The following is a 27957-nucleotide window of genomic DNA, read 5'->3' as shown; positions in this document are numbered from 1 at the left end:
ATATTTATGCTGCTGGAAAACATTTTACATTATCTTTAAACAGCCATGTCATCTATTTATTTTCATTCTCTGATCTTTCTGTTTTGTATCAGAATCAGAGAATTTAGCCTATTTACCCAGAAGTAAATATTATGATGGAAACATTGGGCAGCTCAAAAGTAGACTTAGTGAAATGCAGAAGTATTTTTGTTAGTGTCAGTTGCACAACAACCCCTGCAAGGTAATACATTAAGAAAATGTCTTTGGGATGTTGGCAGCATGGAGATTAAACACTCTGTGGCTGGACAGTCTCCACCTGCCTGACCCCCGAGGCTGCAGCTACCTCATAATTCTTTCCAGCCGTTAGTTCCTTTCTGCAATGGAGAGACACTCTCCTGGACCAAAGAGGCAGCGTTTGCAGGTGACTCAGTCAGGAAAACAAATTTCATGCTAAGCCTCAGGATGCAAGTGAGAGCTGGCAGTTGAAGTCTGAAGTATCCTGTTTGGTAGTTCCTGGTCAGTAAGGCAGCGGGTTGGCCTCCCCCTTTCTTGCCAGATATTCCTTCTGGATACATTTTCCTAACTCTGCCTGTGTCATTGCTTTATAGATCCCAAGAAGTAGTTACCATGTTTCTGCCCTTATCTCTGCCCAGCAGAGGGTCCAGCCAGTATCTTCTTTTTATCACTGAGAGAAAAACCCTCCGTGTTTTTTCACACAAGTGCTGCCCATTTCCAAAGAACACTCCTAAGGACCCATGCTAGAGGGGCTAGAACTTCAGAAGGCCAGAAGCCGGCACCCGCATGCTGAGGCTTGCTTCCCAGTCTCTGACTTTAGGTGTTCGGTACCTAATTACTGTCCCCTGTGGAGCTCCTCTCAGACCATGTGGGGTCCAGGGTGTGCCCTCGTCAGTCAGGCACACGATTGCTGTGAGGACACCTACAGTCTCGACTTCCTCAATTCCTTTCTGACGCACAGGTGGTTTTTCTAAGACATTACCTAAACATTAGCTCAGTCAATGGAGTCATAGCTATAAGAAAACATGGGAGATAGATCAGTAAAATTAAAAAAAGCAAGAGAATAAAGAAATGTTTGGGGAAAATGCAGGTTAGAAAATGTATGTATGCTGGGCGGTGCCTGTGGCTCAAAGAACTAGGGCGCCAGCTCCATATGCTGGAGGTGGCAGGTTCAAACCCAGCCCAGGCCAAAAAAAATAAGAAAGAAAAGAAAATGTATGTACCCTTTAGAAGAAATCATTCATTATATTACAAATTCATAGTAAATAAAAGAAGTCCCCTTTCTACAAAAAGGACAAGACACAAATGAGACAGAAATTCAAAACTTGGGTCATGTCCCTGGGTCATGTAAACCCTGGTTTGAGTCGTCAGTGAGCATTTGAGCAGAGAGTCCATTTCTACAGGTCTCAGCCTTATCCGCAAAACGAGATGGTCCAGCCGGGCACGGTGGCTCACGCCTGTAGTCCTAACAGTCTGGAAGGCCAAGGTGGTGGACCGCTTGAGCTCACAAGTTTGAGACCAGCCTGTGCAAGACCTCATCTCTAAAAATAGCTGAGTGTTGTGGCAGGTGCCTATAGTCCCAGCTACTTGGGAAGCTGCGACAAGAGGATTGCTTGAGCCTAAAAGTTGGGGGTTTCTGTGAGGTAAGACTTTTTGGCACTCTACAAACACTGACAAAATGAGAGTCTGTCTCAAAAAAAAAAAAGAAAGAAAAGAAAAAGTGAGACGGTCCAATCAGATTCATTCAGCAAATGCTGAGTAACCCAGTACTGAGCGCCTGCTATGGGTAAGGCCCAGTGCTAGGCACCAAAGTTACAAAGGGGCATGAGAGAGCTGGGTTCCTATTCATATTCCAGTAATGAAGACAGGAGGAAAAAGGTAACTAAATGAGATAATTTTAATGATAAGGGGCTTGAAGAAAACAAAGTAGATAGAAAGTATTTGGGAGGAGGGATCTCCCAGTACCTGAGACAGAAGGGTCCAAGAGTCCTTTCTGTGAAGCTGCAACTTCTGTGAACGGAGACCAGGTGTGCAAAGATCTGGGGGCCAGATATTCCAGGCAACACATCAGCAAGTGGCCATGGGATGTGCACAGAAAAAGAGAAGGCCCGTGAAGTCAGAGGCCAGTCGACAAGGGGGCCTGAATTAAGGTTGGCGGGGTACGGGGGTGCAAGACTTGAGGGAACTTTGAAGACAGTAAGGAACAAAGGGCACCTGAAAATTAGAGACAATTAGGGAAGTTCAGTGTTTAATTTAAAAATATTTACAAAGATGTAGGGAAGCACAAGGCAAAGTCAATCCCACAGGACTCCAACTACTCCGAGCACTGAGAGAGGAAGAGAAAGTGGTCGCGGGGACCCACAGGGAGGGAGCTGAAAGGAGAGGCTGTCTTGGCAGGAGCCCTGACGGGCCCCTGGGAAACACATGCCCTGACTTTACCCTCTGCCTCCCTCCAGTCCCCACCAGAAAGCCCCATCAGCTGAACACACCCAGAGGTGGAGAGCAAAGGAGTCTATAATGTGGAGCACACTGGTCCAACTTCCCCAGTAACCCCCCACACACACACCCCCAGGTGAAAAGTAGGACAGAAGAGGGGCAGGGGAAGCTGTCAAGAGACAGTCCGGGCAGCCACAGCAAGGCGTTTGCTTTTATTGTAAGGGCATTGGGAAGCCGGGGGAGAGTTTTAAGCAAGAGAGTAGCTGGGACTGATTTATGTTTAAAAGGTTCTTCTGTGTGAAGATGGACCTCAGAGAGCAGCTCAGCGGTTAGGGCAGCGATGATGCGAAGTCAGAAATGCATGCTAACGTGCTTTGGGGGCACCTGTTTGACCCCACCAGGTGCAGTAGAGGATTGGAACCCACCCTGAGGGGAGGAGCACTGGTGGCTGAAGATGAAGAGAAGTAAATGAGTTTAGGCTATACACTGGGGAAAAAATCTTCACAAAAACAAATTCCACTGTTTCTGTGAGCTAAAGTAAAATTTCCACCCAACTCGAGCAGAAAACAGGAACGTATGCACCCCATCCATGCTGCAAACTCTGCAACGTCGGGGCCCTGCCAGCGGATGCTGCTTTTAAAGTGCAAAGTGCATGAAGATAAATGTATTGGCTGTATGGTCTTTTTATTTATAAGAAGGAGAGAGAAAATAAAAGAATTTTCCAAGCTCAGCTTGTAGAAAAATGATTTGTCCATTCAACCCAGCAAATAGCAAAGAGTGAAGCCTTCCAGTTTTATTGTTGGCATTGCCATAAAGAACATGCTGTGCTTGTGATCTGGCTAAAGGGCCTTCATTCTCTGTGATGTTGAAGTGAGTTATAATCTTTACTAAACAAATAACATCAGTATTTTTTTAAGTTCCATAGTCACGAATGTTTGTAAAAAAATTTTTTTTCTCTCTTTCTCTCTGTCTTTGGTGATACTTTTGTCAGATATTAGAAATGCTTTTGCTGTGTCCCCAGACGTGGTGTCATTCCCAGCTAAAGAATTGTGAGACTCTTTCTAAATGCCATCAATGCCTCTTCAAGGCTGAAGCTACACCAATAATGAACAGCTTAATCATAGCTTACTAGCTGCCGTCAAAACACCAACCCCAGGTCACTAATTTACTCCTAAGAAGTTATGACCCATAATAAACCTGGCTAGACTATTAAGTTCTTATGTAAGGTAAGTCTATCATAGAAAGTGATCACAGATCCAAGAGAATTGTGGAAGGGTAGTTTGCACATAGAAGACTTAATAAATATTGTTGAGAAAATTATTTTTACAGAATTTTACGGATTATTTTTATAGAACTTACATATAAAGATCACAACTTCTAAAGACAGAACATGAGATTCCTTCAGATGTACTTGAGGCCAAATGCCAGCCCTGATGCTCACCAGCTGGATAACTTTGGTGAAACTGTTTCACCTCTCTATGCAGCTCTGCTGATAGAAGATGTGAGGACTTTGGGCAAATATTTGTTTGCAGGACTTCTGTCCATATAAACATTGCTGAGTTACTCAAAATCAGCAATCCTGCAGCCCCACAGAAGAAGTAACATGTCAGCCAGAGGTAGACAATAGTGCCTGAGGCTGCCTTCCTGGAACTCAGCCTGGTCATGAGCTCCAGGACAGCCCACTGAAGCTCCAGTTTGGGCTGAAGCTCCACCAGGTGGAGTAGAGGATTAGAACATACCCTGAGGGGAGGAGCACAGGATGAGAAGCAGGGCCCACTCTACCTGATGTGGTTTCAGGATATCTGGCCCAGATGCTACCTCTGGCCTCTATGTCCCCAGGCACCATAAAAACATTTAGAAAATTAAAAAAAAAAAAGAAAGAAAATTTCATAGGAGACACAGAGGGGGAGGTATAGAAGTGTCCCTGAGATGTGACATCAGAGATGGAGGCCCTACTTGCTTTGGTCTACCGATAGTACTTTCTCTGAACCTCAGTTTCCCTGTCTGTAAGATGGGAATAAAACTTTACCTACTTCCTACAGTTAGTGTGAGTATTAAATAAGGTAATATAATATAAACATTCAGATTCCTAGCACCCAGTAAGCATTCACCTAACCCACACTAGTCAGCTAACATTGCATTCATCTATGTTTATATAAATACACATAAATACATATATTGCAACTCAGTGTCACAAGACCTTTAGGAGACAGGAAAACAGAGGTGTCTGCAGCATTTTTAACACTTGGCTCTATTCTCTGGCAGGTGTGGCAGTCAAAAATCACTGACCACCAAGCCAAAAGGTCAGGGGTGGGGGGGAAGAGTACTCAAATGCTTTAGAATTATTAGTTCTAGCTTCATAAAGTTATGCCCAAGCAGATAGTTATCTATAGCTTTGTTTTTCTGTTCAAATACAGCAAAAACAAAACTTTCAAAGCCTGAATGCCTCAAAATGGAATATAATTGTTTCCATTATCATAATTAATTTAAGCATGGATCATTCCACTTTTATACTTCCAGTGGAATCTTCAGAAGAAAACTCGATGCCAGCTAATCTAAATCTGCTTCTCAGGGGTCTGCCTGCACCATCCCAGGCAACAGCCACACACCACAGCCCTACTCCCTGCATCAGTCACAGGAGCCACAAGACACCAATGTCATGCAAGGGTAGTCTGGTCTCATGTAACAGTAAGCTGTTTGAAAGACATTGAACTTCCTTCTGGTTTGGAATTGCTCTGGCTTTTTTGACATACACACACATGAAAGGAAAGAGAAAAAGAAATAGTTATTTCCTAAGGGATAATCAATACAATCTCTATGGAAAGAAGTATGGAAAATTATCAAAAAACTAAAAGTAGACCTTCCCTTTGGTTCCACAATCCAATTACTAGGTATCTACCCAGAAGAGCAAAAATCATTTTACCATAAGTACATTTGCACTAGAATGTTTATTGTTGCTCATTTCACAATCATCAAGATGTGGAAACACCCAAGTGCCCATCAGCCATGAATGGATTAACAAACTGTGATATATGTAATACCATAGAATACTATTTGGACATTAAAAAGGATGGAGACCTTTATATCTTTTGTTTTTACCTAGATGGAGTTGGAGAACATTCTTCTTCATAAAGTATCACAAGAATAGAAAAGCAAGTATCCAGTGTAGTTGATATTAATATGAAACCAATAGATAAACAAGCACATGCCCACACAAAAGCAAAATTCAAGTTTATTCAAGGGAGGGGGAGGAGAGAAATAGGACAGAGGAGCAGGGAGGCTGACTGGTGGGCTCTCACCTAATGTGCACAAGGTAGGGGTGTACAGCGCACCCCCTGGGTGATGGATTCAACTACAACTTGAACTTTACCTTAGAAATGAAAACAATGCAACCTAAACATTTGTACCCTTTTTTTTTTTTTTGCAGTTTTTGGCTGGGGCTCTGTTTGAACCCGCCACCTCTGGCAAATGGGGCCAGCACCCTACTCCTTTGAGCCACGGGCGCCTCCCTGTACCCTCATATTAATCTGGAATTTTAAAAAACAAACAACAAAAAAGATCATCATTACTGACTCTACCGAGGTAGCACCTGTAGAAGGTGTCTCTCTGCACTGCAGCTTGGTCTGGGGGCTGTGGGGTGATGCGTACGTGTTCCAGCTTTACCATCGTCATTGCCACCACCGCCACTGTCATGATCATCATCACTGTGACTCTCATTTGTTAGCAATTTACCATGAATGGGCTTCCTTTCATGTGTGTTCCAGGCTCTGTCACGAATGCATTATATGTAATGTCTGTTGAATTCTCTTCATAACCCTTGAGCTAGATAGAGGTTAAGTAACTAACTTTCCCAAAGTCACACAGGTAAGAAAAAGCAGAGCCAGGGAATTGCCCTTGGGGGCCTGGCTCCAGAACCCACCCTTGCTCCATAACTGGCCTTTTTGCTAGTATAGACCCAGTGCATAAGACGAGGCATTACACTACCAACGACAAGATGTTTCAGTAATCGTCCTTCCAATCCCAAACCATCTGTAATCACGTAAATTTTCTTGGACTTTCTTCAATTCTCATTTGGTCATTATTAACAAATTTTCTGTCAAACAAGCTGGAAGATATCCTAGAGTCAAGTCTTGAAATTGTTAGACACACAGTTACTGTTCTTTAGTTTTAAATTATAATGTAACAAAATCCTCAGTTTTTGTTTTTTTTTTTTTAACGGAATGGGGTCAGTACCAAGGTCAGTTCGTAATAAAGATTTTTCCAGAAAAAAAAAAATAAAGAAAAAAATAGGAATTGGCAACATACTTTAAGAAAAGCCTGCACGAGCCAGGAAGCAAGAAATGTTTAAATTTTCCATGACATTAAGTGCTGACCACCCAGGGGAATAAGAAAACCACCTGTCTCAGCCAGGCAGTGACCTAGGCTGGGCATGTGGATACCCAGACAGAGAAACCTGTGGAGGCTTCTCCGTCACCTGTCAAATTAGAGGCCCCAGAAGCCCATGAAAAGAACAGTCACACAGGAGCCTGACAACCCAAGATCTGGTCTTAGCTCTGCCTCGAACCAGAGGGGGTCACTTTTGGTAAATCAGCGACCATCTCTCCTTCACCAGTTTCTTTATTGGTCAGAAACCATCTTAAATCTCTCATGGGATTTCAATAAACACCTCAAAGAAAAATACACACAATAGGGCTTTAAAAAGTTTAAAGTCCATATTACATAGGGGAAAAGAAGGATGAAAAAAAATGTGACTGTGAAACAGAGAGATCCTTGTCCAGAGGTCCTGTGAGTGGCCAACTGCCACCTGGCTGCTGAGCTGTTGCCCGAACATCCCTCAGTTTTAAGTCTGAGGAATGCCTGACTCAGTCTCTATAAAACCGTTATATCTGTTCAAATCTTATTCACAAAAAGGAATTTTGCTGCAGAAGAATTCAGTGGATCTGAACATCCCATGGCCATTTGTTGGACTGAATAATTTTTTTTCAAGTTTCCTTTGACAACACTGGGTTCCTGAGATGGCTTCCGGGGGGTGCCGTTGGTGAGCGAGCCTCCCTCCATGAATTTACTTTATTGTTATCATAGCTGGTTTTAATAGCACTTGGAATTTTTCCCTTTCAGACATTCTTACTTGGAATGCACTAGTTTTAATTGTCAAATGTCAGCTTTAGCTACTCTGTTCTAACTCCCTGAATGGGCTATGTTGTTTTCAGAGAGAAGCATTTATCCTTCCCAAACAGGGTCCCCTGGGATAGTAAGTGCCCCTTCCCTGACTCACAGCCCTGGAACGGTTAGGTGAGGTGAAGAAGAGGCTTATAAAACTCTGAGGAGTGTCATCTACCAAACACTGCTGCTGGCCTTCCGTGCCCCATCCCCACTCCCGCCGCACACTGGGGTGCCCTTGCCATTCCTTAGCCATAATAGGCGTCCAGGGTAATGAGCTGAGGCAGGAGTGATGTGCAGGGTCACCTGAAGCAGGTCAGGATTTACAGGCTTCCATTCTGTTTGCTGAGGAGTGGGGGAGAAGGTCCACAAACAAGGCAGAGGGAGGAGCTGGGAAACAGAACGTGACCAGTTGCAAAAGAAAAAAGTTTAGAAGGGAAAGACAACTCCCAGATCACACTTTATGAACCAGAAGTGGTTGTATCATCCCTGGAAAATGTATAATGTTGCAATCAGACCTTGAATGGAGTGAATCAGAAAATAAAACACCCAATCCTTGTTGGGCAATGACTATTTGAAAGCCACCACCATATAAGATGTCTTGGTGGAGTCAAAGAATGTGTGATGTAGCCCTTGAGGAGTTTATATCTATTTGCAGAAGAAAAGATAAAAGACAAGAACATTAGTCTGTATATAATAATTCAAGTACAAATTATGTCAAAGGGCGGCGTATCATTGGATGAGTAACGTAGGAAATTGGCAAAACAGGATTAAAAGGAAAAATAGTTAATGGGTTACAGACATAAATGTAAACCATATTCCAGTTCCCCAGGAGCCTACAAATGAGCGAGGGAATTTTTATGTTAAAAAGTAATTGATAATACTCTGACAAATGCAGTAACAAACATACAGTATATACAAGATAGCAAAATAGCAAAGCAGAGAGGGTGTAATTAACAGCCTGGGGCTATCAGAAAGAGGTCCTAAATAAGATAAAGTTTATAAGATGGTTTTTGAAGCATAAATATAATAGAAGGACAGAGAGGGGAAGAAAGACATTCCAGGCAAAACAAACATCTTAAGCAAAGAAGAGATAGAGAGAAAGCCCCCACTGTATTTTTATATAAATTATGATTGCTAGTATGTAAAGCATGAAATTGGGAAGAAAGGTCAAAAAATAAAGTAGAAGAAGTTGATAGTGGCCAAAGTATATGGGGTTTTCTGTGGCATACCAGGTAGCATGAACATTATCCTGTGGCACTAGGGAGCCAAAGAAGAGTTTAGAGGGGAAGCAACATGACCAGCCTTATGATTTAGAAATATCACTTTGTTGACAACAGAGAAGATCGCCTGGAGTGGGACAAGTCTAGGAGGAAGGAGTCCATTCAAGGGACACATATAATAAACCAGGGGAAAAAATCAACAAAGCTTGAAGAAAGGAAGAGTCATTAGGGATAAATAAAAAGAGGTACATTCATTCAAGATGTAATTAGGGAGGAGAATGGTGTGGGACAGCAACAGGCTGGGGATGAAGAGAAGGCAGGAGTGTGGACTGCAGATCCTCTCCCAAGCCAGAAATTTAGGGGATACAATTTCTACTCATCAGAATGAATAGGAAAGTGCAGGAAAGAAGCGTAGATACAGAAGGAGGTGTGAAGGGAAACTTGGTGGGAGGTCGTGCTAAGTTCGGTTTTGTACCTGTAGTTTCCGAAGAGTTTTTAGGAGATTCAGATCGAGAAGGCATTTGGGTATAAGGGCCTGGAGCACAAGAGAAAGATTTCAGGCAGAAACCTTTGGAAGAAGCTTTGAAAGGGAAGAAAGACTCAGGATGCTCAATCTCAAAAGAACCTAGAAGAAGGCTAAGTGTCTATTGAACAACCAGGTGGTTCTTACTCAGCTTGGTACTCTCCAAGCACAGAGGAAAATGAGAGTTGGAGAATTTGCACGACGCAAATTGCACCTACCCAATACTGAACGGTAACTAAGACTTCATCTCTGCTCATCACATTTCTCTATCACCCGTATTCTCCATGGCAAGCAAGTGACGGTGGTGCGATAGCCCTCTCAGCTACACCCTAGACCCCAGTCACTGTCACTGCGTGAATCCACTGCAAACTACCTTGAGCAACATCTCTGCATCGTGTAACCTAAAGGCAAGAATGGAGCTGGAACAATGAGCGGGATGGATTCTCAGTTACAATGAATGGGGAAGTTCTGGTCTATGCCCCTTCCCACTCCCTTAAAGGCAGAGTAAAAAAAGACACAGAAAGACAAAGGAAATCAACACATGAGTGCATGACTTTCAACATCGTGATCCTGGCCGGGCACAGTGGCTCACGCCTGTAACTCTAGCACTCTGGGAGGCTGAGGCGAGTGGATCCCTTGAGCTCAGGAGTTTAAGACCAGCCTGAGCAAGATGGAGATGCTGTCTCTACTAAAGATAGAAAAATTAGCCAGGTGTTATGGTAGGTGCCTGTAGTCCCACCTATTTGGGAGGCTGAGGCAAGAGGATCACTTGAGCCCAACAGTTTGAGGTTGCTGTGAGCTATGACACCATGGCACTCTAGCCTTGGGTGATAGAGTGAGACTCTCTCAGGAAAAAAAAAAATTATGATCCTGACTTCCAGTAAATGTGGAGGAACACCGTGCTTTAAATCTGAAGGAGCAAATTGTATACTCTTTTCCTTGGGCAGGAGCTAGGATGAGAAGTCCAAAGGAAGAGAGAAAGAGCCAAAAGCATTGCTGGCAGGCAGGCAGGGAAGGGCTGTGACAGATCCCTGCAACTGAAGCTACCTTCTTCACTTTGTTTAACTGTAAGCCTTTGTTTAAATTAAGCAAAAGTCTCTTTATATTCACATTCATGAAAGAAAGCAGGTTCTGTTAGTAGCGCGGCTGACACGAGTTCCATCTGAGATTTCATGGCATCAACTAGTGGAATAATGACTCTGAATTTCTGGTTTGTTGGGACTTTGTGGATGATCCCATCCCTATATTCTTAGGCCCAAGAGGTCTAAGAGATTAGCTTTATCTTTATAGCCCCTGTGGTTCTAGAACACAAACCATGCTTAATCGTATTTCTGGAATTGAAAGAAATTGAGAGACTGAGGCTGCATTTCTTTAATAGGGAACTTGGTAGTATCGATTTCATCCTTCCTATGGGAGTGTAGATAGAACCACCTGGAGACCAGAAGATGAATTTTATAGTGGACACTACAAGCAGTTCCAGAGGGTCCCACTCAGCTTGCATACATGTTCTAATGACCCTCAAGATGGGTTTACCATGGAGTTAATGAAGCTCAAGTTCCTGGGCCTGCCCCCTACCACACTGCCTTCAAACACACACACACCCTTGCCTGGGCCTTGTGAGTGCTGGGAGTTATGGAGAGTTCCAGGCAGAAAGGAGAAGCCAGGATGCAATTAGAAAACATTCCTGCATTACCATTCCTGGCCAACTGGCTAAAGGATCTTTGCATATAGGAGAAAAACCTTCCATGCTGCAGCGAGTTGTGTTTTTGTTTCGCACCCTCTGTAAATAGCCATTGTCACACTAAAGATCGTATCTATCATTTTGCATCCACTTTTTAAACAGTCCTCAAATTGTATAAGGCTCAGGTCCCACAATCTGGGTCTGCTCCTGGTTGAGTGAGAGCATTTTAGAACTTTTAAAATTACTTATAAAGTAATAAAAATACATTTTTAAAACCCAATACATTTAACACTGCAAACTAGATTTCCAGTTTATTTGGGCAACAGGAGGGTATGACAATGAAAGTCTGTCTGTATTCCCTCCCACAGGGCCGCAGTTACCTAGAGCTAGGTCACGGCTGCCCCACTTGGACATACCGTCCGCTGTCCAGTTCGTGGCAGGCAACCCACCACCACCTCTCTTCTCCCTTGTCTCTGGCCCACTTGACTCAGTTGTGTTTGCAAACCTGTCTCTACACCATATGCCTACCAGGGCACTGGCCTTAGGTCTCTAAATGCATTTTCAATGAACGAATGAAGGTGAGACAAATGTTCCCTTGAAGTTGCTTGTCCATAAGACATGCAAAAGCAGAACCAGAAAGGAGATGACAGGTGATGCCAGGAGCAGGCACTGAGGACAAGAAGTCCATGAGACCTATAAAACCAGTGATGGCCTTGGCGGGTGAAGGGACCGCACTAAGAAGGAGCCTCCTCATGGGGAGAAGTGGAGGTCCTGAGGGCAACAGAAGTGAGCTGTCCTAGGGTGGTGCCTGTGGCTCAAAGGAGTAAGGCACCGGCCCCATATGCCAGAGGTGGTGGGTTCAAACCCAGCCCTGGCCAAAAAAAACAAAAAACAAAAAACAAAAAAACTGAAAGTGAGCTGCCCTTCTGCCTACCACCTGTGGACTGTCTAGGATCCAGAAGCTGACCTCATGCTGCCCCAGGAAAGGCGGTCCATAAGGGGTCAGAGTTCACACTGACTACCCTGAGCCATGATGTGGACTCCCATCTATAGACATGATCACTCCCGTTTGGGTGGGAAGCTGTGGAAAGCAGAATTCTAAGGTGACCTCCCTAGTGAGTGGCACCCTTGCATAATCCTCTGCTCTCCAGCATGGGACTGACCAGTAAATGTGATGGCTCCATTGCTATGACTAGTAATACATATTATTTGGTAAAGATGGCAGGGTTTTGAAAATATAACTAAAGTTCCTAATTAATATGACTTTGAGTTAATTAAAAGAGAGATTATCCTGTGTGATCTTGACTCAATCAGTTGAGCCCTTTCAAAGAGACCTATGGTCTTCCTCGAGAGAGACATTCTCCTGCTGGCCTCAGAGAAGCAAACTGCTGGTTCTGGAGCAGCAAAGCATCGAATTCCACCACCAACCCATGAGTTTGGGGAGGAAGACACCAAGCCTCTCGTCAGTCTGACTCCCCAGCCGGCACCTGAACTGTAGCCTGAGGACCCCGCCTGGCCAGAGGCCCCAGACAACGCACGCCTGAATTCCTTACCACAGGGCCTGTGAGATAACAGACGTGTGTGTTGTCATAAGCTGCTAAATTTGGTTTGTTACGTAGCCATAGATAACTAACCCCAAAGTAAAGAAAGTCATAACATAGGTGAAGCGTACAGGGCTGTTTGTATCATCATGAGTGGCTGCAGATGGTTGGGGAAGAGGAGGGAGAGAGCCAGGCCTGAAACATGCCAGGAAGAATGGTTCCGGGCATTCAACACGTACCATTTCCTGTCAACTTCCCAACTCTGCAGGCAAGTAAGTGTTCCGGAGTCCATTTTATAGGCAAAGATGCTGAGTGTCTCAGAGGACTTTAATAACTCATTCTAGGTGGAGGGTTATGCTAACTCAAATGAAGAGCCTCTGGCACTGGAGCCTCACGTCTCTGTCTGCGTCACACCCTGCGCTCTAGGCCCCATGATAGAAGGTCACAGGGCAGCAGAGCAGAGGAGAAGGGCTGCCAGGAGGCGGAATTACAAGATGCCAAGTTCCACCACCACTTCCCTGATTTTTTTTTTTCCACAAAAATTGCTTGATTGGAGAGGGGTAAAGGATGAACTTCTACATGGGCATTTTTATGTGCACAGATGTGCCAAGCCATAGAGGGTATAAATCTCAGAGGACAAATGCCAGCAGTTCTACACGATGATGGGGAAACTGAGGAGGGCTGTGGCTATCCACTTTTCCCAAATTCACATACACAAAAAATTAAATAAATAAATAAAATAAATTATGCTCCCCTACATATACACACTCCCAGGCCTACAGAGGGAAAACAGCTCTTGTCCAAATCATCTGGGTCATGCAGACCCTCACATTCAATGCTGACTGCTGCTGACTTCATCCAACTTTCACTGAAAAACTCATCTCCTCAGCCCCAAAGCCTTCAGGATAAAAATCTGTTTGGCTTTTGCTTTTTTTTTTTTAAACTGTTTTACTTTTTTAATGTTGCTCAAAATAGTTTTCTCTGCTCAGATAATTTTGCAATATTCCTTATCCCACCGATCTCTTCCCCGTAGAGGACCTCCCTGCCACACACATCTCCAAGCTGGTGGGAGCGCTTCCAGGCTCCTGTGCGGGAGCATGTCCGCACCTCCCCCAATTGGCCTCCTTGCATTGAAGACCGGGGGGCTGGGGTGGGGCTGAGCCAGGGAGGTGTGGAGGAAAAGGACTCTTGTCTTTCTGAGCGGCAGGCAGAGTAATGCCCTCTCCCTACCGCACCCCCGGGTTCGCGTCCTAATCCCAGGAATCTGTAAATAGGTTATATTAAGTGGCAAACAGGAATTAAGGTAGCAGATGGGATTAAGGACAGGAATCAACTGAGCTTACAATCAAGATGTTTATCCTTACAATAGGGTTAACTCAGAAGAGGGGTGCAGAAAATGGGGGGATTTATAAAGCATAACGTGGTAAGAATTTAACCCACAATCAATGGCTTTGAAAATGGAGGAAGGGGCCAGGAGCCAAAAAGCATGGGTGGCCTCTAGAAGCTGGAAAGGGCAAAGGAACAAGTCACCCCAGAGCCCCCAGAAGGAGGCGCAGCCTCCTGACACCTGGATTTTGATCCACTGAGACCCACTGGGGAGTTCTGACCTCCAGAATGGCAAGACAACAAATCTTGTAGTTTTAAGTCACTGAATCTGTGGGAATGTGTTGCAGGAGGAACAGGAAATAGTATTACCTAGTCGTTGAGAGGCGCCTACACACCTAACCAGCCCGCACACAGGCCCCCAAGAGGAACGTGGGTTGGACTGCTCTGTCGCTTTCTGACATGTCAGGAAATTGTCTATTTCTGAAGACTTATTTACATAAGCAACCTGATCAGATTCAAAGAGTGAGCTCAAGGGGCCTTGCAGATTGCCCGCATGAACTATTGTCCCATCAGGCCGCCTTCTGACACCACCCGATCTTTTCAAGGTTCAGAGTTCTGAGACCTAAGCAGGCCAGGCGTGCCACGAGAGAGCCACGTGCACGTGAGGGTGTAAATAAATTAAACCCAAAGTATGTGTGTACATAGTGCGGCTGTTTATTTTCTTTGCTGCTAGCTATTTAGCTAGCTTCTTGAGTGCAGGTTCTTTGCTTTATTTACTGATGTGCCTATTAACTCCTTAACTCAGTGTTGGGTAATGGATTCTCTCCCAAGGAGGAACTGATCGCAGAAGCCTTTGAACCTTCCCAAGTTTAGCCCGACGGAAGCTCTGCCATGCCCCCTGCTGTAGAGCCCTCCTAGTTAGAGCCCTCCTAGTTAGAGCCCAGCGGGCGGCTATCTGACTCCAGTAACTTCCTCCCCGCCGATTCCCCACCTCCCCCGACTCCGGGGTAGGGGTGGTGGGATCACTGTGTCCCGGCTGAATTTCATACACATTGAGTGAGATTTGTCCCAAAAAACATATCCCAGAAAAGTGAAAGGCTTCATTTTCTCCGTGGAAATGTAGCCAAGTCTGATAGTGGAGCTGCGAGATGTGCATCGTCGCTGTCTGTGCGCTAAGTCCCTGAAACGGAGGGGAGAGAATGTAGGGGGTCGGGTCCGTTGCAAACTTTGCTTCCTTTCAGGGGGTCCAGCTTGCGTCCAAAGAGGCCAGCAAGACGTGACCCGCGGTCGCGCACGTCTGTGGCGCAGCCTTGGCGGCGGCTGGAGGACAATCCCGGCGGCCGAGTCCCTCCTCACCAGCAGCAGCCGGGCGGGGCAGCCCCGCTGCGCACACCCAGCCCGGGGCCCGGAGCTCCCCAGCGCGCCACCTGCAAGCCCCGACGCGGCGTTGCAGCCCTTCCTTCTTCCTTCTGTGCGTCGGCTCCCGAGCTCCAGGGCCCCTAGCCCCGATCCCCGTCCCGGGCCCTGGCTCCCTCCCACCCTCTCCGCCCCGGCGGCCGCTCTGCCCGCTGCAAAGAGTTAAGAGCCGGCTTGGCAGACTCGGCCGGCGGCCGCAGGTCCCGGGCCGGGCTCGCCGCTCCTGATTGGCTGTGCGCCTGTCAGTAGTAAAGAGTATCAGATAGCAAACTTGGGACCTTCATAAAGGCGTGGTGCTGATACTCCGCAATCGCCGGCAGCCTATGACATCAGCCAGGAACGCCTGGGATGCCGCTGCTCCGGGCCAACCTCCGAGGAGTAGGAGAGTTCTGCCGGCTAAGAGTTAATTAGCCCCGCGCGGCGAGGGGGGAGGCGCCAGTTTTCTGGGGACACTGGCTGCCACCGTACTCCTCCTACCCAGGGGAGCTCACGGAGAGTTGGATGAATTCCGGGCTGTTAGCTGCGATCAGCCGGGCTCCCAAGAGCCTGTTCCTGGTGGAAAAAAGGGGGGCGTCTGGCAAAGGGACCAGCGGCTTCCCGAGCCTGTCAACATGACACTTCTGGGGTCTGAGCACTCTTTGCTGATTAGGAGCAAGTTCAGATCAGGTAGGGCTAAGACATTCAGCATTCCTTCTTAAACTTTCCTCTTCCACCCTTCTCAACTCTAGAACTGCTTTCCAATGAATGTTTCAAAGCTCGACTTTGTTCCCCCAAAGCTCATTTTGGAAGCGAAGAATTTTATCTGACTTTGGGGACCTTTGAATGTCTTCCGCGGTGAATGCTTTGAGTTGTGGAGTGTGGTTTTTCGTTTGTGAAAAGGCCCATCCTTTGTTTTTAAATTATTTTATTTTTTTCCCCTCTGAATCTATGAATAGAAATTTTGTAGGGGTACATCCAAAAGAAGCAACTTTGAAAATGAACAAATAAGGGATTTCAACCTTGGGAGCTGTGTGGTATCAGTTGTGCTTGCTGAGTAGAGGAACCTGACGCTGTGTGTTAGGTACAGAGGTCACTTAAAATGTAGCTAATCCAAACAAATGTATTTCCCAAAAAAGTCACTTGAGGGAAGTAAAAATAGCAAATTTGGAGCACACCAAGTATTTGAAATGACATCACTGTAGGAAAAAAAAAAAAAGAAAAAGAAAGCCCAGTGCCACAAATATTTTTTCCCAAACCATCTGATATTTATAAATAGAGGATTTTCCCCTAAATTTCTGTGTTAGTGGCACATGGAGAAACTTCTCAAAAGACGCTGAGTGGAGGTGAGTAGAAGGGAGCCATGGGACCGCTGATGGCTCCTCAAGAAGGGTTTGTTCCGCGACCATGGATATTGTCGCTGTGTGGGTTTCCACTGATAGACAAGGAGACTCTTGACTGCTGGAGTTATTTTTCAGTGGTTTTGTGTACAATGTTGGTTTTAAAGTTGAACAATCCATTCAATAATGGCAGAACTTCTGTTTAGGAGACGGATTACTTTTATGAGACCTCTGATGTGAACATTTGACATAATAGGTGTCAGAAAGACATAGGTGGTGTAGCTTGTTGAAGCTAAGTTGTCCTTAGGTCTTCTAAACAGGGCCACCCAATTGTTTCACTTGGGACAGATGCTTCGAAAATGAGGAAAGTGGATGCTAGCAAGTAAGGGTCGTCCTTGACTTTCTTAGTTGCCCTTGATTTTTAGATGTCTGTGGGGTCCAGTGAAGATTTTTCGTAGGATCTGCACGGTTGGAGCAAGTTAGAAACTAAAGAGCTTAGAAACAAGCCCCGGTGCCCCTGAAACTCCAGGCCTAGGCCCTCAGCCTCCAGGGTCAGCAGTGGATTAAAACTGTCCTTTCCATGCTGTGGTAAGGTGGTTGGTCGGTTAATCAGCTAGAGACCTTACCACAGCTTTGTAATGTGGTGGAAACTGCAAGGCAACACTGCCACCTTTCTGAGGAACAGAGGATGCAGAACCGTTTTGTGTGAAGCTGCATTCATCTCCAACACTTTTGCCAGTTTAATGTGAGAGGGTGGAGAGGGGGTGGTTTGTCTCTAAAGGGATGTACTTGATAGTAGGCTTGCAAAACAGACTTCCCAAAAGGAATCTCTCCTTCAGCTAAAGTACAGTGGAGAAGGAAAGTGATTTGGGGGCCACCAGTAATTCCCATCTTGGCAGATTTGTGACATCCTGGGGTCTCCTAAGATCTTGATCCTGAAACTTCAGAGAATTCCAGCCACACCTTTCCTTTTAATCTTTTACAGGCTTTTGTGTCCTAAGGAAGGGTGGCTAGGGAAAACGTGATAGCAGAGCAGAAGCAGGCATGCTTAATCCTTCATCTTTGATGGAAAGGGAACCTGGAGTCTGGGAAGGACAAAGGGATTTGGTCATCTGAGATGCAAAGATAATAGTCTCTTGAAAGACAGAGCTTAAAAACAAGCCGAATGTGAAACACAGAAAATGTAGAGTTGTGGATGGTGGCTCTTCTTTCTGGATGTAATTATGCATAGAGCGGTACCAGCATGGGGTCTGGCTGGCTGTGCGTTCAAGGCCTCTCTGTAAGACAGCTGGCTTGTTTACTTTGTCACTGACAGTGGATGACGACGGCCTCCTCATTTTGATCTCTCTGTCTTCTTCTTCTTCCTCTTCTTCTTCTCCTTCCTCTTCCTCTTCCTCTTCTTCTTCTTCTCTTTCATGAGCAACTCAAACTGTAAATTCATATGACAGTTTCTATCTCACTGCAAATATTTGCCTTCCTAGTACGTTCTAGTAATATGTATTTCATTAAAAGTATTTTGAAAACTAAAAGCAACTAAATTGTTCTCTGATGATAGCAATGGACTCACAGTGACAGGACGTGTTTATATGTGAATAGAAAGCTTCTTGAACGCCAACTGCATCTGACCAACGTTCTATGTGCTGTATTTGTGTGACCTTGTGACTAAGGACAAAATAATCATACAGCAGCAGTAAACTGAAAGTTTACATATATGAAACATGTTTAATGATATAAAGTCACATAGTTGAGTGTGTGACTCTGGGGAAAGACTAGCTGGGTTTTAGTAGTTGCTTGTTTATCAGCTGTGTGACCTTGAACCTTATTGCATAAGTGTCTGTGCCTCAACTTGCCACGTCTGAATAACGAGGATGATCGAATGGAATAATACAAGCAGATTTAGAACCGTACCCAGCCCTTAGAAACCTTTGAGAAATATTTATCTATGATTGATATTTTGATGTGAAATGGGGTCCTCGTTGGTCACTTCCTCTCTCTGGGTCTTGGTTACTTAATCTGTAAATGTCAGGATTTGGTTACATTTTATAGTTCTCTGAAAATACATAAATATTGTGAATAAGAAGAATTGTGATTAGGCTGTGTGTCATTTGGGCACAAAGGGTAGGTAGTTTACATAAATGTAATAATTTTTGCTTCTTTTAAACAAACCACATTATTACAGTTTTAAATTTTCTTACTCTTGTTCATTCAATATCTGTAATCAGTGTCACTGGCAAGGATTTTTCTCAATAACAGTCTTGTATCTTACAAAATACAAGGTTTGCACACACACACATACCTCTGCGCATGTGTGCGTGCACACACACACCCTCCTCATACACGAAGGATCTAAAGTAGACAAAGGTCCACTGTGCATTTCACTACTAAAGAGCTGTTGGGTTTGTTTTGCTGCTATCTCCCTACCCCACCATGTCCTCATCTCACACAACCCCAGCAAAGACAAACCCTGGTGACAACCATGACCTAGTTCCCACCCCCACAAACGTTAAGGTTGTCAGATTTAACAAATAAAAATGCAGGATGCCCGGCTCAGTTTGAATTTTGCACAGTGATTAGTTTTTTTTAATATATAGCAATATTTTGGACAGAGTTTATCTGGACTCTGAATTTCACTGGTGCTTGGGATTTTATGTGGCAACTCAATCTGAGCAGTCTTTACTCAACACTCTGCTGTTCTGTCCTATATCCCGTCAAGCTCTTGAGATTTCCCCAAAGATGCCCCCAAACGCAGGACTTTTATTTTAGGCATAAAAGCAGAAGACTTGGAATGGGGAGGGGTACTGTGAGAATAAGCCCTGGGGCCCATGGAATCCAGCCAGCTTGTGAAGTGTGGAAGAATGTGGGGGCTTGCTTCTGGTTTTCTGGCGAGATAAGCTGGGCGGCAGGCTGGCAGTCAGGAGGCAGGGGCAGGGGCTCTAGGAGTTGGAGCTGCAAGTGAAAAAAGCCAGGGAAAGTACAAAGCAGCCCCTCAGGAAGCGGCGACCGTACTCAGCTGAGTGTCAGGCAGTGAGACCCACTAGCACTGTGCTCTTCTTCCCCCGCCAGCACCCAGCGTCGGGGATCTGGCACCTGCAATCCTTTGCTTGTCCTTCCAGAGAGAGCTACGGTCAGCTCAGCAGGACCCTGAGGTCATTCCTCTCTGTTCTTTCTCTATTCTCCATCCTTGATAAAATAAAAGGACTACTGATTCTTACTTTAAGCTTGGTGCTTAACATCTCTGGGACTGAATTTTCTCTCTTGAGAATCGAGGTCAAACTAAAAAGTTGGTCACCACGATCTTTACCCTAATGGACACTATTAAGGAAATTTCTACATGAGCTCAAGAGAAGCCCAGGATACAGTCCTACCTTCTCCATAAATTAGTATTCTAGCTTAGGACAAATAATTTAACGTAAAAGAGTATCTTTCCCTTATTATGTAATATATATGTATCTAATTTTTCTTCCTGAGACAGAGTCTCACTCAGTAGACCTGGGTAGAATGTCATGGTGCCATAGGTCACAGCAACCTCAGCCTACTGGGCTCCAGAGATCCTCCTGCTTCAGCTTCCCAAGTAGCCAGGACTATAGGTGCCCACCACAAAGCTCGGCTTTTTTTCTATTTTTATAGAGACAGGGTCTTACTCTTGAGTTCAAGCAATCCACCTGCCCTTGCCTCCCACAGTGCTAGGATTTCAGGTGTGAGCCAAGGTGCCCAACCTAAGCAGTTCTAATTTAATCAACTGTCTTAGACTTGTTTTTATCTTCTATAAAATAGAGGATTCTTACTGGTTCATCTCTGCTTCCATTCCTAAGATTTGATGTTTTTCCAAGTGAATGGCCCTAAGTATTTTTGATCAAAGCATAACAATATGAGAACACAATTAGCCAGAACTTAAAAGATGAATGCATTTTAATTCTTAAATGGTAATTTAAAATCTTTCTTAAAAGTCAAAGGAACATTCAAGATCTGGCTCAGGTCACATGCTTGAAACCATCCCTCTCTCCCCAAGTCCAGCTGTATTACCTTTACTTCCACACCACATGTCTGTCCCTCATCATCACTGTAGCAACAACCCAGCACCCACCTCTCCTGCCCTGGTTTATTCCATAGCTCTTATCACTCTTGGACAAACCAAACTTTTTACATGTTAGTTTATTATTAGCATGTAAGGGTAGACATTTTTGTTTGTTTTTCACCAGTTTTATTCCCTAGCAGGGAGAACAGTGTCCAGCATAGAGAAGGCATCCACTAAATACATGTTAGATAAGTCTGTTTATTCTTTCCCCAAAGACTATTCAAAATCAATGAAAGCAAACGATATATGTTTACTGTTAGGCATGTAACTCTATGTGTGCTAGGACTAGATTTAAAGGGGGGAGGGAGTGTATATAAGTACAAAATTCAGAAGTGTAGCAGAGCAGGAGAAGCCGGGGGAGCAAACAGGGCATGGCTCAAAGGTGAGCAGGTTAGTCACGGTTTTAGGTTAGGCAACAGTTGCATGCACATTTATTATTAATCAAATTAGTGAAATGAGGATCATTTACAAATCAATGAGGATAATGTGATCGTGTGTCATGGACCAAGAATTGTGATTAATCCAATTTCATATACCTGAGATCCTTTTCTTAAAAAAAGTATAAATGCTGTAGAACCAGGAAGAGTAGCATTCATCTTTTATCTGCTACATTATATGACAGAAAGAGTCAGTAAGATTTTGTCACCTCAGCTTGGACCTTATTGAATGGGCTTTATTCTAAATGGATTGAATTGCAGAGCTGTAGAAGCACATGGCAGAAACAAAGCGCTCCACCCAGGGTACGGATTATACATACTGAGAAAAGGCCCAACCTGAACAGGACATGTTGTGGCAGAATGCCCTCCATCTCCTTTACTTACATCTCATTAGGGAGACTTTGCTACTGTCTAACGGATAAAGAGCAGCTATCTTGCATCTCTGTCCAGATCGGGAAGGAGGAGCCAGCAGGTGCATCTCCCAGGTCCCCGCCTTCCTAGTTCTAGGAGTGGAGCCCTTGTGGGGGCCCATTTCTGACTCCACGAACTTAGGAACGTTAGCCCAGTTTAGTGGATCTCCCTTTCAGGAGTTGTAAGGTGATTCATGGTCTTCATGTCCCCAGGACTTTATGAGAAAAAGATCTTTGTAGAATTATTACGGGCTTCTTTTACAGAAAGAAATCCTTACTCACTGGACCATGTGAGTTGCACAACAGAGAAGCATAGAGAAGCTAAAAGGTTTGGGGGATTTTTAGTAAATAGAATTAATAATACAACAGCTAAGTAGGAATTTTGCAGTCTTATCATTTTACTTCTTTGTTTGTTTTTGAGAAAGACTCTCATTTTGTCACCCTCAGTAGATTGCCCAGGCATCCTAGCTTACAGCAACCTCAAACTCGTGGGAAACTCTATCTCAAGCAAACCTCTTGCCTCAGCCTCCCAAGTAGCTGAAACTACAGTTGCCCACCACAATGACCAGCTATTTTTAGGGACACGTCTCGCTCTTGCTCAGACTGATCTAGAACTACTGAGCACAGGCAATTGACCTGCCTCAGTCTCCCAGAGTGCCGGGAATACAGGCCTGAGCATCTGGCCTCAGCCCTATGATTTTAGTTCTTAGATTCTCAATTTTATTAAGCAGGGTAGTGCTTACTATTTTCCCCAGAATAGCTAGTAAGATCGGCTTTACTCAACCAGATTTGAATCCTTATCCTTAGGTAAAACATAGAGAGGCCTCCAATATTTCTTAAAATATGGAAGCAAAACTCAACAAAATTCAAGTAGATGGGAGGGGAGAGAAGGGGATGGGTAAATTCACAACTACAGTGACAACACACAGGTACATCACCCACTTCCTGAGAGAGGGACATACTTACAAGTTTGACATAAAATATAGAAAAGCATAATATGTGCATACCCCAGTAATATGCATATGCTGAATTTTTATTCTTTTTTATTATATAAAAATTATATACTATAAAGTAAAAAGTATATACTATATATACTATATAATTTCATGATATAAATATAATTAATTTATTATATATTTATTTTTTTATTCTGAAAATAAAATAAAATGTATCATTTATTTGCAGAAGTTGAGAATAAACAAGGCTGATTTTTGACTTTTATTATACAGCAAAGTGCACTCTGGAACCCCCAGGGGGAAGATAGTGTCTTCCTTCCTCCTCCTGGTGAGGGGGATGAATTCTCTTGTTCTACTACGGAGTACTTTCCTTATCAGTACAACACTCCCATGTTTGCTGTATTCAGCCACGTTAGATCACTAGAGAAGCTGAATTCAAAGTGAATTAAGCTACTGTACTATTGTAGAATGTGTTTATTAGAGTCTCTCACGTATGCGAATTCAGCTCTCCTCCAGGCCAGTGGCTCATGCCAGTAATCCTAGCCCTTCGGGGGGCTGAGGTAGGTGGATCCTTTGAGCTCAGTAGTTCAAGATCAGCCTGAGCAAGACAGAGACCCCATCTCTATTACAAAAAATTAGCTGGGCAGCACCTGTGATTCAAAGGAGTAGGGTGCTGGCCCCATATGCTGGAGGTGACGAGTTCAAACCCAGCCCTGGAAAAAAAGAAAAAAAATTAGCTAATCATTGTGACAGGTCCCTGTAGTCCCAGCTCCTTGGGAGGCTGAGAGAGGAGGATTTCTGGAACCCAGGAGTTAGAGGTTACTGTAAGCTAAGCTAAGTCCATGGCACTATAGCCCTGGGTAACAGAGCAAGATTCTGTCTTAAAAAAAAAAAAAAGGAAAAGAAAAGAAAGAATTTAGTCCTCATTGGTGAGCACAGCAATGATAAATGAATACATAGATTCTCAAATAGTTAATTATCTTGAAGAGCACCTCCCATCTGGCACCCACTTGAATGACCACCTAAGTAAATTTTTTTACCCCTCAATGGCCTCCTTCCCTTTGGTTCCTTCAGTAGTACAAAAGCATCAGTCAGTTGCTTCTCATAAAATATAGATGAGTCTTTCCAGGGAATATCCTCATTTCACAGATGATGTGAAGTGACTGGAAAAGATCCCCAAAGCTGTTCTGCCTTCTCCAGTTTCCAGACATATTCTCCCTTTAGGAAGCCATTCAATCTTGTTTACCTCCTGACTGGTTAGGCTGATTTTTCAGTCTGAGGTAAAGTTCCACAAGGAAATTTTTTTTTTTTTTTTTTTTTTTGAGACAGAGTCTCACTTTGTCACCCTCAGTAGAGTGCCAAGGCATTACAGCTCACAGCAAACTCCAGCTCCTGGGCTTAGGCGATTCTCTTGCCTCAGCCTCCCAAGTAACTGGGACTACAGGTGCCCACCACACCACCCGGCTAAGGAACTTTTTGATACTCAATGTTGAACAGCATATTCTGACTGAATTTAAATTTTTGTGGGGCCCAATTGCCCTGTATGGAGCTTCCAAAAATAGTTAAATTCAGAAAATGCTGTTCCACATTAATTAAACAAGTTCCCTTCCTGTTCTTGTTTAGATGCCTAAAGGTTTTTACAAGGTGATAATCAGATGATATGCATTCCCAGCCTTTTTATCAGGAAACAGAATATCGTAAGTATTTCGGAAGCTGCTACATGGCAGCATAACTCTTGTTTTAAAGATTGTATCATATTCCACCAAGTGAATGTATAGTAATTTACTAGAGTGTTTCAACTCATTTAGAAAATTAAGCCAGTTATAATTTTTATATGCACGTGTTACAAATAGCTCTACTATGAAATTCATTATGCAAGAGAAGAAAATCTTTTACTTCCTTTGGAGTATTTTATAGGCAACTCATTCTTTAGAGCAAATACCTAACTGTGAGATAGTGGGTTTGCATCTTTATGATTTGTGATGGTAAGCCACTATTTGTGGAGCACTTTCAATGTACCCAGCCTGATTAATCCCAGGCCTACTTCTATTTGGTGAAGAAAGTTTTCCCTGCAGTAGAACTAACTCTGAGTTACCTCAGGTACTTATCCAATGGTGACAGGTGTCCAATGAGCCTTTCGCACCTTTCAGTAGAAAATGATTACCTAATACCTCAGGACTCTTCCACATGGCCTATTTGGGTTCACGTGTTATGGGATATGAACCTGTCTGCTCCATCATACCATGATGATTATTGTAACCAAGGCTCTCACCTCTCCCCATATGCCCATTGCATACACCAAACTGTGCCAGGTAAGAATACCCCTCTTCTGGGCCACAGCTCCAGGCATCTACCCAATTGCTGTTATTGTCTGTTGACTTCCTAAATAGTGATTTAACAAGTCCCTTTGGGTGGCACCCATGGCTCAAGGAGTAGGGCACGGCCCCATGTGCTGGAGGTGGCAGGTTCAAACCTGGCCCTGGCAAAAAAAAAAAAAAATTGCCTTGTGTCTAGTACTAATTAATCTATAAATTATACATGCCATTCTCCTCAAATTCTAGCATTTAAAAATGAAACTTTATTATTTTTCCGATTACTATGAGGGCACAAATGATCAGGTTGCATTATTTGCATTTCTAAGGTGAAGTTCAAGTTGTTGTTAAGCCCCTCACCTGGGGGTTGTGCTGCATACCTTTATGTTATGCCCACTAGCTGAGAGCTTATCTCCCCCTCTTGCCTCCCCCATCTTTTCCTCCCCCTCCCCACTATTTGAATATAATTGTGTTTCTCTCTTGAGTGGCCATGTAGTTCTTTATCTATTGGTTTCATATTAGTATTGATTACATTGGATACTTGCTTTCCCATTCTTGTGATACTTCACTAAGAACAATGTGTTTCAACTCCATCCAGGTTAATATAAGAGATGTAAAGTCTCTAACTTTTTAATGGCTGAATAGTATTCCATGGTGCACACATACCACAGTTTATTAATTCACTCATGGGCTGACGGGTGCTCAAGTTGCTTCCACATCATAGTGATTGTGAATTGAGCTGCAATAAACAGTTTAGTCATTTAAATGTTCTTATGATAAAATAATTTTTCTCTTCTGAGTAGATACCTAGTAGTGGGATTGCAGGATCAAATAAAAGGTCTACTTTTAGCCCTTTAAGGTTTCTCCTTACTTCTTCCATAGAGGTTGTATTAATTTGCAATCCCACCAGAAGTTTTTTGTTTTGTTTTGTTTTGTTTTTTTATTGTTGGGGATTTGATGAGGGTACAAAGAACCAGGTTTACACTGATTGCATTTATTGGGTACAGTCCCTCTTATAATTGTGTCCTGCCCCCAAAAGGTGTACCTCACTCCTTGCCCCCCACTTCCTCCCTCCTTCCCTTTCTCAGCTCAATTATTAGGACATTAATTGTCCTCATATCAGAATTGAGTACATAGAATTCTTGTTTTTCCATTCTTGTGATGCTTTACTAAGAAGAATGTGTTTCACATCCATCCAGTTTAATACAAAGGCTGTAAAGTCTCCATCTTTTTTAATGACTGAATAGTACTTCATGGTATACATATATCACAACTTGTTAATCCATTCCTGGGTTGGTGGACATTTAGGCTGCTTCCATATTTTGGTGATTGTAAATTGAACTGCGATAAATAGTCTAGTGCAAATGTACTTATGATAAAAGTATTTTTTCCTTCTGGGTAGATGCATAGTAATGGGATTGCAGGATCAAATGGAAGGTCTAGTTTGAGTTCATTGAAGAATTTCCATACTTCCTTCCAAAAAAGTGTAAACCTCAGTTTATAAGAGAAAAAAATTTAAGAAACTTTTAAAAACCAACAATGATAATAAGAGATTTGCTCTGACTTAAACATAGTTATATAAGAAATATCTAGTAATTAGTATCAGGAGTAAAACAGACAAATACTGTCAGCATATCAGAATTGTGTGTGTAGAAACACATACATATACACATATATTTATGTATATATGTATAGATTTAGCCTCTAATAATGGTGGCCATTCAAATCCACAATAAAATATACAATGAAAGTTTGTTGAAAAAATTGACTATCCATTTGGAGATATATGAATTGAGATGTTTTATAATATATCTTAAAATACATTTCTTGGGGATTAAAGAGCTAAGGAAATCTACAAAATATTCAAAGAAGACAGAGAGCAAGTCTATAATTTCAGAGTAGGACAAGTCTTTGCAAGCATGTTACCAAGGCCTGAGTAGAAATGCAAATGGATGCATTTGATCATTTTCAAACTTCACATGCAAAAAAAAAAATCATCAAAGGAAATTCTAAAGTCAAACGGCAGATTGAAAGAAAGTAATTGAGAGTGTTGGCAAGACAAAATTATTAGAAGGAACTTAAACAATAAGATTAAATGCAAACAGACTAACAGAAAGACAATTCAAGGGGAGAAATGGTCAGTAAGCATCTGAAACATGCTCAGTTCAGCAGCATCCGAGAAAAAGCAAGTTAAAACACCAAGATACGGGTGGTGCCTGTAGCTCAGTGAGTAGGGCACCGGTCACATACACCAAGGGTGGCAGGTTAGAACCCGGCTGGGGCCAGCAAAACATTAATGACAGCTGAAACAACAACAAAAAATTAACCAGGCATTGTGGTGGGTGCCTGTAGTCTTAGCTACTTGAGAGGCTGAGGCAAGAGAATTGCTTAAGCCCAAGAGTTTGAGGTTACTTTGAGCTGTGACACCACAGCACTCTACCAGCAGTTACATGATTAGACTCTGTCTCAAAAAAAAAAAAAAAAGAAAAGAAAAGAAAAGAAAGACCCACTGAGATACCATTTTTTAAAAACTGATTAATGAAAATTTAAACTGTTGATAATATCAAGCAGAGAGTGTGTATGAAGATACAGGTATGCATACTCTGTTGGTGAGCAACCATATCTAGAAAGTCTTAAACGCCATCTTGGTTTTCTTTTAAGTGAGCCCCACCATCAACTATGATACTTCAGGGTATCTGATCTAAAGAAATACTTGTCTGTACAGGTATTTTAATGGCATCATAGTTTATAACGCCCAACCTAAAAAAGATGTAAACAACTAAAATCCATCTGTGAGGGCACAGTTAATTAAATTACGATACATTTGTATCAAGCAATGCAGTAAAATATAATGCAAAGCAAGAAAGAAATGGTAAAATTCTATGTAAACTGACATGGAATGATCTCCAAGACACAATTTTTTTTTAAGAGGATTATGGTTATCACAGGAATGGAAAAGCAAATATCCAATGTACTCAATACTAATATGAAGCCAGTAGATGATTGAATATGTGCCTCCATAAGAGAAAACTTAATTGAATTCAAGTTGGGGGGAAAAGGGGAGGAGGGTAGGGAGAGAGGAGAGGAGGGGGACAGAGGTGTGCTCCCACCTAATGGGCACAGTGTAGGCGTGTACATTTCCTAGGTGTGA

The 27957-nt window shown here is 43.3% G+C and overlaps 1 protein-coding gene across 2 annotated transcripts in view; it reads left to right on the top strand.

Moving 5' to 3' along the window:
• The first annotated feature begins 15615 nt into the window (after window positions 1–15615).
• Window positions 15616–27957, top strand: part of MYOCD (myocardin) — a 99829-nt gene continuing 87487 nt past the window's right edge. The window contains exon 1 of one of the 2 annotated variants that reach the window (XM_003791081.1): window positions 15616–15966. In XM_003791081.1, coding sequence (XP_003791129.1) covers window positions 15912–15966 — 55 coding nt within the window. In that variant the 5' untranslated portion in view covers window positions 15616–15911. The remainder of the gene's footprint in view (window positions 15967–27957) is intronic. The other variant, XM_012805977.1, reaches the window with a different exon arrangement.

Source organism: Otolemur garnettii, unplaced genomic scaffold (genome assembly GCF_000181295.1).
Source record: "Otolemur garnettii isolate 467f Iridium unplaced genomic scaffold, OtoGar3 scaffold00046, whole genome shotgun sequence".
Lineage (NCBI taxonomy): Eukaryota > Metazoa > Chordata > Mammalia > Primates > Galagidae > Otolemur > Otolemur garnettii.
This window is presented reverse-complemented; position numbering and strand designations above follow the sequence as displayed.